Source organism: Pseudopipra pipra, chromosome 10 (assembly GCF_036250125.1).
Source record: "Pseudopipra pipra isolate bDixPip1 chromosome 10, bDixPip1.hap1, whole genome shotgun sequence".
Classification (NCBI taxonomy): Eukaryota; Metazoa; Chordata; class Aves; order Passeriformes; family Pipridae; genus Pseudopipra; species Pseudopipra pipra.
In genome coordinates, this window is record NC_087558.1 from 8,664,060 (window position 1) to 8,677,565 (window position 13,506).

General features: G+C 41.6%; 1 protein-coding gene across 16 annotated transcripts in view; it reads right to left on the reverse strand.

Annotated features, from left to right (window-relative positions):
• The window catches only part of MCF2L2 (MCF.2 cell line derived transforming sequence-like 2), a 163,587-nt gene that overhangs the window by 117,741 nt on the left and 32,340 nt on the right, over nt 1–13,506 (reverse strand). For 14 of the 16 annotated variants that reach the window (XM_064665941.1, XM_064665937.1, XM_064665950.1 and 11 more), the window contains one exon: nt 1,491–1,574. In XM_064665941.1, coding sequence (XP_064522011.1) covers nt 1,491–1,574 — 84 coding nt within the window. Of the gene's footprint in view, nt 1–1,490; nt 1,575–1,736; nt 1,956–10,623; nt 10,644–13,506 lie in introns of those variants that run through there. The other 2 variants (XM_064665944.1, XM_064665942.1) reach the window with 2 other exon arrangements.

The following is a 13,506-nucleotide window of genomic DNA, read 5'->3' on the forward strand; positions in this document are numbered from 1 at the left end:
GAAAACACAGGCACTGCTGGAATGCTGAGTGCATAAAGAAATATGAATATGCTTTTTTATGTTTACCCTTGACATTTTTGTTCCATGTTTAATGTTCTAGATAGAACTGGAAATGGGTTTTTCTTCCTGTTTAGTAAACCACTTTCCACAAGTTGCTCATTACATGACATATACAGCTTTCATTAATGGTCCCAAATGTTACAAAGTAATGGGGTTCAGACACGGCAGCCCCCCACATTTTACTGGATAAGCACTGCATGTGAGGCAGGGAATTCTCAACAATTCCTAGTTATCCTGCACTGAGCACAACAGTGGGATGAAATAGGTTTGAGCAATTTAATGCAGTTACAGACACTGTCCTGCCTGGAGGTTTGTGTTCATTAGGAATTCTAGGAAGATGTGACCCTGAGATGCTTTACTGCAGAGAAGAAGGCAGCTGGTTCCACCAGTCAATACTCTCTTCCTAATGCAAACCTGTTAGTTACTGAACTGATTAAACTGTCACAAGATGCTACTTAGAAGCCTCCAATGAGGTTTTAATACTCAGAGCCTCATAAAGAATTCTGTGTAACTCAAGATTTGGATTTCATTTGGCAGCTTGGAATGTACTTAAAAATGCAAAGATGCAGCAAAGGGCCGGCCTGCCGAGTTGACCATTTATAGAGCTGGGTCTGTGCACTCTCTGCACTGTGTTCTCAGTGCTTCTCTCTGACAAGAGGGACAGGCTGTTCAAGAGGACCTTCTTATGATGATCTCAGCATTTTATGTAAATTCATGATACTTCAGTGTGTATCTATGGGGAAGACAAAAAGCAAATTCTGAATTCCCTTATTTGCAGAACAGGCAGAAACAAAGACAAAAGGAATTGCCAGCAGCCATGCAGTCAACAGCACAGGCCATTCTATGATAGACACCTCCTACAGTATCCAAAATAAGTGTATTAAATAACCTAGCAAATAGTTCAGTATCAGCTCTTTATTCAGGAAAGGAACTGCGTCACTTTGTGTGATTGCAAACTTCAGGCAAACAAAGGAATATGTAATAATCATATCTTTAAAAGATTAGAACCTTACACTTTAGCAATGAATCATTTCTAAAACAAAGGCAAATGAGAAGGAAGGGGGAGGTCATGAATAGCTCCCTGATAGACCAAAGTCTTTTCCCACAAACAAGATGCTCAGCCATTGTGGAAAGATATGTGTATAAAGATTTGTTTAAAGATTTGTTTAATTTCTTACCCTCTATATCTATTCTCCCCAGCCCATTGTGGAGAACAAGGAAAATTGACTTGCTCTAAGAAAAACAAGCACAGTGACTTGGCTTTTAGCAATTCCAAATACCCCAAATATCTGATTGTAACAGCACTTTTCATTAGCAATATAAAAATACTACTGCAACTGCTGTACAGAGCTGAAGGGTGACAGTCAGCACAATAGATTCCAATATGTTTCCAAGAGAATGCTGGAGTGTGATTGCTAGCAACTTCTTACCTGACAAGATAGCAAATTGCCTGTGGAGCTGCTCTATTATATCCACTGCTACCAACGGCCGTATCTCCTGCTGCATGATTTCATCTGTGCAAGGGAGAACAGAAACGAGTTAACAAAGCCTCTATGACAATGTTTGCATCCTTTAAGAACCCAGCTAAACAAACATGACTCTCACAGAAAAAGACCCTGGCTGGACTATTGGTTGAGATATTATATGACTACCATGGAGAAGTTTATGATACTTACAGAGTCTCTCTCCTCTTCAGCCTACTAACTTCAGCTATTGCTTTGTGGTTTCACAGAGAGCTTTCCATAAACCAGCTCCAGTAGATTTGCCAGGGCTTGCCACAGGTTTGCTCAAGCTGACACCTGCTCTTTACTGCTTCAAGTTTCATATTAAGTCACTGCATTTGGCCTCCCAGTACAGCAGCTTTTCAGTCTTTGAAACAGTGAAGTCTATTCCACACTCAGGGCTATGTTCCACCCCGGACTCCCCGATCTCTGCTGGAGGACTTTGTGTAACCAACCAATCCAGAACTGTTTCCTTTCCTGATGCTTTTTCCGCTACAATCAAATACATAGTAAAAGGAGGAAATAAGGGGCTGTGAGGCTTTCTTCTCATGAAAACAAAGCCTGCTCTTTTACAGTAAACACTGAAAAGTTAAAAAGTAACTTGGCAAGTAGCTGGGGAAAAATCACCACAACTTTTGTGTGATCTATCAAGTGACAAGCAACTATAATCTCACACTGAACTAATCTGATCTCTTTCCGAAGCAGGTGCACCCAATTGTTCTCCCCACGCTTCACCCCAGTCTAGAGCAACAGTATTTATGGGGAATATCTGCCAAGTCAACTGGCAGGATCAAGGCTTATGTTATAATAACACCTACTGTAACTACTCCTTTAGCCACTGTGCAGCTACAGAACAACAACCAGTCCTGGTTTTGTACAACTCACTTCTAACTGCCCAGACAACAAGTGGGAGGAAGGAAGCTGGGTCCAGGTAGATCACAAATCTGAGGGAAGGCAGGCAGCTGCCCTATTTAAGCACCAAGATCTTCACTGATGTGAATACAATACAGGCACTGAAATACTTTGGTGCACTTGGTTTTAAACCAACTGTCCCAAAATAGAGAGGGAGGTCAGAGAGGTTAGAGATTAGCTTCTTTCTCTTGCCTCTTAGTCTACTGCCCAAAATATCATCTCTCTTGCTTTCAGACAGCCACTCTGATCCTTTCCAGAACTAGGGATTCTAGGTTTTAAATGATACAACTTCATTTGGAAAGTTTTCTGTTCATTTTCAAAGAGTACACTAATGCCTTGAGATGAAGTAGATGAAGGGCTTGTGTCATTGCTCTCTCCCAGACAGACAGTGACACACAATGTGAAAAGAAGTTGCACAAATTTTGGCTGATGCACAAGAAAAGACAGTGATTCCAAGCAATTGGAAAAAATAAATGTCAAGGGGGCTGATTCTGCAAAATCTCCCTTTAAACTTAAAAGGGGAAAACTCAAACTGGAATGAGTGAAATTTTTGATGTGGGACCTTCATTTCCATTCTGTCTATCAGCTCTCTGATTCTTGACATTGCAGGTGGCTGAGAGCAATCAGGAGAGCAGAGCAATGAATCACAGCTAAAGACCTTGGTGTCAGGGACCAGTATATGTTTCCAAAGCAAACAAAATAACAGTAACCCCTTAAGTTTTCCCTTTTGCAGTTTCCTCCATGCATATCCAGAATGGGATCTGTGGGGGAAACTACAGAACAAAAAAAGGAAGGCAAAATAAAATCTTTTTGAATATACAAGGTTATTTATTAGAAAGCAGACAATATTTATTAGAAAGCAGAGAATACCATAAGCCTGATTTCTCTGCTAGCTGCTTCAGAACAGCATGTTGACAGCCCTGTTTGGAGTGAATTAGATACTGCACCCAAGGAACCAACAGCAAAAAGGTCCTGTAACCTATGAACACAATTCTCAACAGCATCTCCAGGTCATTGGTCAAAAAATTATACCATCCTTCAGAAATTACACTTGAAATACTTCTGATTCACCATGATTTGCCCTTTTCAAGCCACGCATTGGCAGCAAGACAGAGACAGAAGAGAGAAAAATGGGTGTTTAAAGCTGACTATAGCTGAGTCAAAAAGAAAAAAAAAAAAACAAAAACAAAAACAACAAAACCACCAAAAAACTAACACAGAAGTAGGGGAAAAGAAAATCAAATTAATAATTAAAACAGACTCTCAGAACAGGGAAACCTTAGGGCATCCATTGAAGAAAACACTACTGATTTCAGGATCCAGAAGATACAAAGATATTGTGACAACTGTGCAGTCCCACAGGTAGTCAGGTACTCTCAGGTTTGGGTGACCAGGACTGAGATTATGCCAAAAAGTTGCAGAAACAGAGCAAAGGTTTCTGCAGTGGATGAGACAATCACAGGGAGGCTCGACAGAAACAGACAATGAACTAGAAAAGGTGCCACCATCTCACACCTCTCAGAGACTTGCTCATCCCTCCAGGGTGACAAATCTGTCAGTACCTCAGTTTGCATTTGGTGTTTCCCAATGTGAAGGCATCATTAATATCAACCAGTCTTGAGCAAAATAGAAATTCCACCACCCCCATATTAGCTTTATTAGCTTGCTCTAAAAATGGCTTGGTTTCAGGTTCCTAAATATCATTTTTATTCCAAAAGAATTTTGGGATGTAAGGATCAGATGAAGTAACAGAAACAAGAACTGCAGAGTGCCAATTAATTCTCATCAAATTCCCTGCCTGGGCAAGACAAAACACATGGGATTTGTTGTAAAACCCACACTCAGGAGGAGATGTTATGATGATGAGAAAGGTGGTACAAAATACATTTGGTGACTAGGAATCACACATTCAAGTAAGTGAGTAGAGCTCACGCACTGACATGCTGGGAAAAGAAATTGTAGCAGAAGAAACTAGCAAGAAACTGAGAAAATCTGAGCAAACAAGGGAAGGTGCCTCATGAGCTCAAATGGCAAATCAGATCACATGGCCATGTAATGTCAGCAGCTGTACCCAACACCACGCAAGGTCCCATTTGCCCATTTGCAACTTCTTCTAGGAGAGTGCTCAAAGGTAGTTACTCTCCAACATGGATGGATTTGTATCACCATCACAGCACAGAGCTTGCAAAAGAAGTCGCAGCCCTCGGAAACATCGTTACCTGGAGCTGCTGAAGGAAGTTTTTAACCTTCGACTAAAAGAAAAGCTTGAAAAAAATCTTATAAGCAAACCTAAAGACACAGGTCTGGGTTTGTTTCAAAGTCATGACATTTTGTCTAGCATTACTGAGCATTAATCCATTTATATCTTCCACTAACTTTATCCCAGGAGGCTCTGCAGCCTCTCTGGTCTGTGTGCTGCAAGCCACAAGCCAGAAGGAAGTGGTGTTCACCCTCTTGGACAGAAGCAATGTACCACTTCCCTGTGGGACTGATATTCCAGCTGAGAAAACCCTGCTTCAGGCTGACATGAGCTGATATTGAGCTGACAGCTGCAGGTTCATAGGCTACTTCAGAAAAACCTATTGAGGATAGGCACGTTTTAATTCACTACATGGGGACCCAGAGGTCAATAGGAAGGTTTCAGGAAGCTGAAAAGCCTCAAGAGCTTAACAACTGCCTTGTTTCATTGCACCTTGCTAATATCTACAGAAGAGATTGGATAACCCCTGATCACCTCAGAGCAGCCCTGTCCTCTGATAAAGTCTGTAGAGCAATGCCATTCAAGATCATATCAAAACCTACACCAGCCAAATGTCTGGAACATGTTTATCTTGGCAAACTTGACTCAGACATTTCCCAGCTTCTGTGTGTATGTTCCTGTGGTCTTAACTGTCTCTAAAATTGAAAAAAAGAAAAAAGCTTAATTGATCAAATGGTGTTATGTGAAACAATGCCAATCCCCTACACAGGCCATCAAAACTGAGTACTTACACATACCATACAGTTCTTCATGACTTGAACTAATTTAATTTGCCAAGGTAATTAAAATGTGAATAAGAATGTGACGGAAGAGGGAAAACCAAAACAAAACAAAACAAAAAAACCCCAAACAAACAAGTCAGTTCATCTACTCTTGGTTCTCCTCTTAAACTACCATAAATTGAATTCCTAGCAGAGGCCAGTTTCACTGCAGAAGAATTAGGCCTTGCAGTTTTGCTTCCAAAGGCTTTCTACCCAGGGTGAGAAAAAGAAAAGCAATTACTGTAGCCATCTGTCTGGCACAGCTTCTCCTCCCTTCTTGCTCTCTAGGGAGACTAGCTGCAACTGTGCTATCTAATCTTCAAGGGGAAAGCCATTCAGTAATGCTTCATAATTCACTCAAAAATGAAACATGCTTGGGCTTCCCCACACGCACACTTGCCTATTTTATTCCTCACCCAGCTGTATGTGTTCCCACAGCAGGTCTGGAGGAGCTACACCAGCAGCAGCTGATTAAAAGCAACAATGAATATAGTCTTGTTTCTTTGTCTCTTCTCTGAGCAGAGAGAAACTAGTTTACATGCTAATGGCAACTAATAATTTCCAACAGTGTTGGAAATACGACCTTCTGGAGTGAAGGACTGGACGGTGCCGAGCAGATTGACACAGCAGTGCCTGTTGCTCCGTGGAGGACACCAAAGGAAAAGAGCCACAACAGGACACTGGGGTTTCTTTGTGTTTCAGTGACTGAAGGTACAACTGCCTGGCCTTCTGCTGACGACAGGAGGGGGCTGCATCAATCCCCCATCTGAAGTCACTAATCTTGGAATAATGGGTTACAAATTTCCAGAGCAAAGTTCATCTCTTTTTAATGACAGCCTAATATGTAATTCACAGGGAAGGAAGACAGATGGGAGTGAAAGAAAATCTTTGCTAGAATGGTAGAATACATCAGCCTACTTCTATTTTGTGCAAGCTCAGTCAAAAATTATGCTCAGAGCATTCAAATCAAGATTGTGGGTTTGGAGAAAAATCAGATTGCTGATGTGATGGAAAAGGGCAAGGAGAGTTTAGCATGAGGCCAGATATTTCATTTTAAGAGCATGAAAGGACACCTTTCATGTTATATGTGCTCGTGCTTCTTAAAAAGTACCAAAAGGCAACATACAAATTCAGAGTTTGAAGGTTGCAAGGTACCTATAGTTGAAATGTTCACTTAGGTCCTGTATTTGCTTTTCTTGTCATGAACAACAGTTAGCTATGAGTCTAGCAGAGATAAGTTAGATTTCAAGAATTAAACACATTAAGGAAACAAATTTGCATGTTTCACTGATAAGATTTAAGCAGGCTAAAGGATTTGAAAATAATCTGTCCCACCAGAATTCCCAGTATGAACCCTTAAGCAAAACATTTCCCTTCCTGAAGGTCAAAAAGAACTTCAAAGTTACTACTTTTTGGTTTTCTTTTTTTTTTTAAATTAATTCTATTTATTTCTCTTTCTCATCATTTGTGCCTTCTGTTTACTTTTTGAAAAGGTCTGTTTATTCTCACAGCCCAGACAGAGAAACAGCAAGATCAGACACAAGCTGCTGTGCTACAAATTGTTTTCTCTAAAGAGGAACTAAAATCCAGCTATAAACAGAAAGGAAATCCCATCCTTTCTCTTATTCTTCTGCGTAGTCTCACCACCTCTTTTTTTTTCTAACCCATGTTGAGTCAACTGAAAACCAAGCCAGGAATAAAATTATTGTAAATAAAGTGAAGCAATCCTTTCCTTAGCAGAATTGTTTCTGATCTGGGTTAGTTCTCTGCAGAGCTGCTTGAAGGGTACAAGTGCTGGTAATGCAGGGGGGGCAAATGGCAAAGCCAGGACTACCCCTTCCAGAAGACAATCAGACTAAGATCAGCTTAGAGCAAAAGCCAAAACAGAGCATAGGTAAAGTGACCGATGTCATCTTTTATCCCAGCTCAATTTTTCACCAAGTACAACTGTAAAACTTACAAAGAGTATCTGTTTAAATTCAATTTCTCTTCTCATTAAAACCAAACTTCATCACAAAGTTTGTTCACTAACTTACAGAGACAGAAAATTTTTCTAAAATATTTAAGTAACTGGTTCATTTTAGGTGTCCCTAAAAGGTGGTGGTTTAGTTGTAACAGCAGCCTGACTTTGTATACACTAATGTAGTAGAAATCTGGACAAGCAAGGTTAGGAGCAAGATTCCAACTGTCTTGAGTGATGTACTTCCAATATGTTCCAATCTCTTCAAAAGGGGACAGATAATGGTGTGGATGGAATTGCCTCACAAGCTTTCCCAAACAATCTCCGTAGAAGAGGGAAAGGCTAGAAATGCACCTTTCTCTGAAGAGCTCAAAAACCTGTGACTCTCAGTGTCTATGTAGGCAGAAGCTGAACTGGTGCCTGATGGGATTTTTTCTTGCACAGCAGATCTGCTCTCAAGTTTTCTCCTGTCATTACACTAAGTGGTGATCAGTATTTCCAAGGCATTCTGCACAGCCTAATGATGGATGTACAGCTTTACCTGAGCTTGGCTCTGCAGACACATTAAACATTTCTGCTGGTTTTAAGTCTTTCAGGGAAGATTGCTCAAATTACTTTGGATCACTGCATTTTTTCAGTTAATCTCATTTACTAATTTTGATACTCATTTTAATGTAAAATTACAGGAGTGGAGAGGTCACAGATTGAAAATACTTGTTTAGTGGCTGTGTTTTCCTGTGTTCCGGAGTGGTTACAGACTTAAACAATTTGTTTTTACAGGCAGGCAGAATACACGTTAGGAGTCTACTGTGGCTGACTTGGAAGGGGGAGAAAGGAGAGCTGTTCATGTCAAAGAACTGGAATCTTGTCCTCCCAACTGGAAATCCCCTCAATTCCAGTTTCTTGAGTAGGTATGTTGGGCAAAAGCCCAACATAACCCTTTGTTTGCAGCTTACTGAATGAAAGATGCAAGAGAGGCTCAAAGCAGTCATTACAAAAAACCTCCAAAGGAGACATTTGAACACTGTCCAAGCAAGAATGTAAGGACTACAGGCAGTAGAGACCACATTCCCAGTTGTTTGCAAGTCAACATCACCACTACATAAAAGTGAAATTTCTAGTTCACCCTCAAGACCACACCAGCCATTAGCAAACTGCAAGGACTTTCTACGGACGTGCTTGCAGTGACTTTCAAGTCGCAAATTGTCCAGCATGCTCCTACTTTGCACTGGAAATGCAAGTGAACCACAGTTATTTTTGATTCAAACCTGAATTTAGATCCAGCCTTTCAGGTGGTTGCTGATTCGACAGACCCCTCAGGCATGTGTATAAGGCAAAGTTAAGTCTATATGCAGCTGCACAGAAACAAGAGGAAATGCTTGAAGTCCTGTTTTGTTAAACACTGAAATATGTATTAATCTAAAATGATAGCAGATGGCCAGGAAGTTCAGATACAGATGCAAAATCTGAGCCTGGGGAACACCAAGACTCAGAAATAGTGAAGTTGATAGTTCTCAATCAGGCCTATGTATAGTTTAAATGTTAATTATTCTGTGTCAAATCGACAAGCAGGCTGTTACCAGTCCAGGCAGGATGTGTCCCTGCTACTCGTATATGCAGTGCTGCTACTGCTGACATGTACCCTCTAGGCTTTATGTCAGCTTTCTAAGCCAACTTCAAAATATTTTGGTATAGACTTCCTTGGATGAAGAAACAGATTTTGCTACTTTTTACATTTAACCACTTCAAAAACAATCTTTGGATGTTCCTGTTTGACTAGGATTTTTTTTTTTTGGTATGTTTTTAAAGAAGTTGTCTTTAAATTGATTGGCAAATCAAAAAAATCAAAATCTTTCTGCTATATAAGTAAACTGGTATTTAGCTTTACTATTGGTACATTCTACAAAAATACACTGGTGTGTACAAATTTATATCTATAGTCACACTTCAAGGATTTTGATGACTACTTACTGCCAGAAGGCACCATACATTTATGCACACATCTAAGAATCCTTCATGAATAATACCCATAAAAGTTAAATTCTACAAACTACTATAAAATTCTTAAAGTACTCTCACTGTTCTGTTCAGGTGCCTTCATATCCCTGCCTATTATGAAGTTACTTCTTATAATAATTCTGTAAAATTATAGGAGACAGATAAGAAATTATTACCAAATCTTCACTATGCATTATGAACAATCCATAATCAGCAAAGATCTAAAGAAACACACCATTCCACATCATTTGCTCAGCAAACTTTTTTTTTGAGAGATATTGCTTGATTTCAAAGAGTGCGTGCGGGGATATGATGGGGGGATGTTACATCCTACTATCCACAAAACTGAAATTTCCCTAAGAAAAGGGAAGTTAAAGACCAAGGTCTAATCTCAGCATTCGAGAAATTAACCCAGATTTACAGCAGCATGTGACAGCCTCTTGCCTAGTCCCTCAGTTGTAAAAACTTCTTGATGGTTTCTGATTTTTGCCAGAGAAAAGTTAATTCATCATCTTCCCAAAATCTGTGCTTCACAACAATGCTGGATTGCTAAAACACAAATTCCTGCTCAGAGAACAGAACAAAAGAACATTTCCATAATGTCATGTTAAAATTCATCGTGAGTAACAAAAACCACATGTGGCAATCTGCAAATCTAAAATACTCTCACTGCAATGCCTGGACACTGAGCTAATCAAGAGATACAGCAGACTTCATTCCTTCCTCCCAGAGCTTGCCAGCAGACAGTTTCACAGCTGAAACAGTATCTTAGAAAAATTCTACCCACTGGCTCTGCTCTGAACTATTGCATCCAGCAAAATCATTTCAGAGCCTATTCACATAATTTCTGAGCTCAGGAGCTCTGAGCTCAGGAGCTCAGAAATGCTCAGTCCTGAGCAGAGGCCAGTTAGCTCAAAAATATTTCCCTGGTTACTGTCATTGGAGACAGACAGTGAGCCACAGCAGCCATCACTGCTGCCAGCAGCACTCTGAGTATGTGTAACAGGACCAATACTGCTCACAGCCGACCTCTCTGCCCAAGGAGACCCAGCCACCTCCTGCAGCCTCCTCCAAGCTGTCACCACCATCTCAACTCAGATCCCTTTAGCAAAAGTAACAAAAAGATGCTGCAAAGGGCGATGCCTCCCCTTCAGACCCACACACACTCACAAGCATGTGCCCTCCCTCGTGTCCAGACTGGCTTCCCGGCAGTCCCGCTGTGGCAAGGAGTTCTCCCGAGGCAGAGGGGAGGGATGGAGGGAGGCAGTGTTCTGTGGAAGCAGTCCTGGATCCAACCAACAGTGCACCAAAGAGCTGACGCTCTCCTGGAGGAGACTGCACAAATTGCTTAGTAACTGCTTCAAGGCAAACCGCAGCAGAGACCTCTGAGTCGCACCGTACCCAGGCTTTAACCCTCCCCAGGGTACAGCTGCCTGTTCCCGCCCAGGCAGCTCCACTCAGGCCCTTGGACACTTCAGAGGCATTCACAGCTTAACACAAACAAGTAAAACTACAGCCCAATAACCAACAAAACAGATTCACTTGCTCAGACTAAGGCATGGAAAGGACTTCCATTAAAATAACTTTAAATAGCAGAGCACCAGGGCCAATGGAAACCAGCAGTGCTGCTGTGAATAGCTGTCTTGGAGTACTATCCCAAAGGCACACCCACACACCAGAGCATAGACCTGTTATTTAAAGGCAGAGAAGACTGCACTATGAATTTGGTTGGAAACATGACTGCAGCTCTTGAGCCAGGGAGGAATCATTTCTACATATCTAGTAAGACACAAGTTTGCACAGTGCATGAAGGGAGTACATGTGCTTTCATGTTGTGTGCCAATGGTAGTGTTGCATCTACAGCTGTCTGAAGCAATACTGGGTCACCACTTTAACATTAGATTCATTGATAAAATTGTTCTTTTACTACCACAACCCCCAGCAGCTCAGTAACTGTGGATACAAGTCACTCTTCACCCAGGGTACAGCACAGCAGCTGTCCCCTAGGATGTGTGATATGGTGGTAACACCTTGTTTCTTCTCTAAGTCCTGCCATCAGTCAGGCTCAAAAAAAGACAAGTGTCATTCATTTTATAGATAAGGAAACTGAGGAATGGGGAGAGGAATCCAGGTCACCAGCCAACCTCAATATCCCACCTGTAAAATGATCAGCAAACCAAAGTTGTTCAGACAGACAGACTACTGGAGTGGATCTGTCTTAAGGACAACACACCCACTGTTTCCATCCTTATCCCATCAGCCAACCAGCACAAATTCTCACAATGTTTATAGTACAGCATAAGAAAACTAACACAATTTTCTGTGTAGTTACAGATAAATGCCAAATCAAAGCAGAGAATCACTGTGCTGGTATGAGATGAGTAGTGTTACAGACAGACACTTCTTGGCAGATAAAGGTAGATTAGGAAAGTGGCAAGATGCATAGTATGATTTTTACACTGCACTTCCTTTCCCCAGCCACTCCTACACTGCATGCTGAACGGCGGAATTTACCGCTGTGGTGTGTATAATGTTACCCTCTGCTGCCTTTACCAGTGTAAGTGTCCACGTGTAACGAATTTACAAAACGTCTCCCGTTCCAGATACGTTTTGCTCTCAGGTGAAAGATTCCCCTCCAGCTCTTGCGCACAGCGGACACACAACAGGGCAGTTACGCACTGAGCCCAGCTCAGCTCCGGGGGAAGCCCAAAACAACCGAAGAGCCCGTGTTCAGCCCAGCCAGCTCTGGGGTAGCCACTGCCCTCTCCCGGGCACCATCTGCCACCTTCCTGCCGGGACTCGGCCTCCCGAGGAGTACAGGTAAGAGAAGCTCCAAAGCGTTATGGACAAGTGTCACATCTAAGTGGCTGCTAAGTGTGCCAGATGATTACAGTCCAAAAATCACTTTAACCCTGTGTATAGAGACGCTGCAAAAGTAGCAGATCCAGCTGTGAAGTTAGATATTACTCTGCAAGTGAATGTGAATTACTGACCTCATGCTGGATTCCAGAGATAAGGAGAGGAATGAAGTCAGGACAGAAGAGGCACTGAGAAATTCTGCTTGGTCCGCTACATGCCCAAAGGAAAGCTCATCGTGCAGCACTTTCAGTTTCATAAAACAGATTTACACATGTCAGACATTTTTTACTTGGGTAATTAGTAAAGGCAATTTTAGTCAGCATCTGCAAAATGTCTTTGTTAAGCTGAAAAGGCTTAGTTGTGTCTCCCTCAGTAGAACAGTATTTTGTACTATCCAAATACTGTCCCACCAGCACTCAGCACACAGAATAGAGTAATAGTGATGTTTCAGTTTTTGTTACTGGGAAGCATCTGCAGTACACATTTAAGTTTACTTAAAAAATAATATCTAAGGACCTGATCCTCAGTTGCTACAATACACCTCAGTTTGATTGAAATAACTTGCACCACACGAGCATCTGACCCCACATGTTCATGTGGTCACATCTGTGGGTGTGGGTCTACAAAAGCTTGACAAGGAATGGCTCATCCCCAAGTGCCTCTAACTCAGAGATCATCTTCCTAGATTCTTTCACTGCAGGACCAGGGAGGTCCACTGGGTTCATTGTGTTTGACTTGTTGAACACACAAGATGTTCACAGAAATTGGATTAAACCAGCATTTTGGAAAGCTCTTTAATCTTATGTTAAAGACTCCAGGCAACTGCAAATCCACTGTTTCCACTAGAGCTGACCTAACACAAAGAAATTGGCTTGTGCTTCAAAGCTCCCACTTTCATTTACAGCCTACTGTTTTTTATTGTGGTTTTGACTTAAAAATGTAATAGTTGTCCCCAGTTTCATCTGTTCTCTGGCAGATCTCACTTTTTGAGTCTAGTGGTAAAGTCAAGGGAAAATGGAACAGAGTATCCCTTTCCTTCACCTCTTCCCATCTCAGCTCAGCTTTTCCCAATGCTAGCAGATGATGACCTTACTAATTAACAGTATCACAATTTCAAAATCAGATCTTCAGCCATGTAGTCCCCTGCTCCTCAGAGGCCCCCCCAGCAGCACACTGTCTCAAGGTAGTGACTCA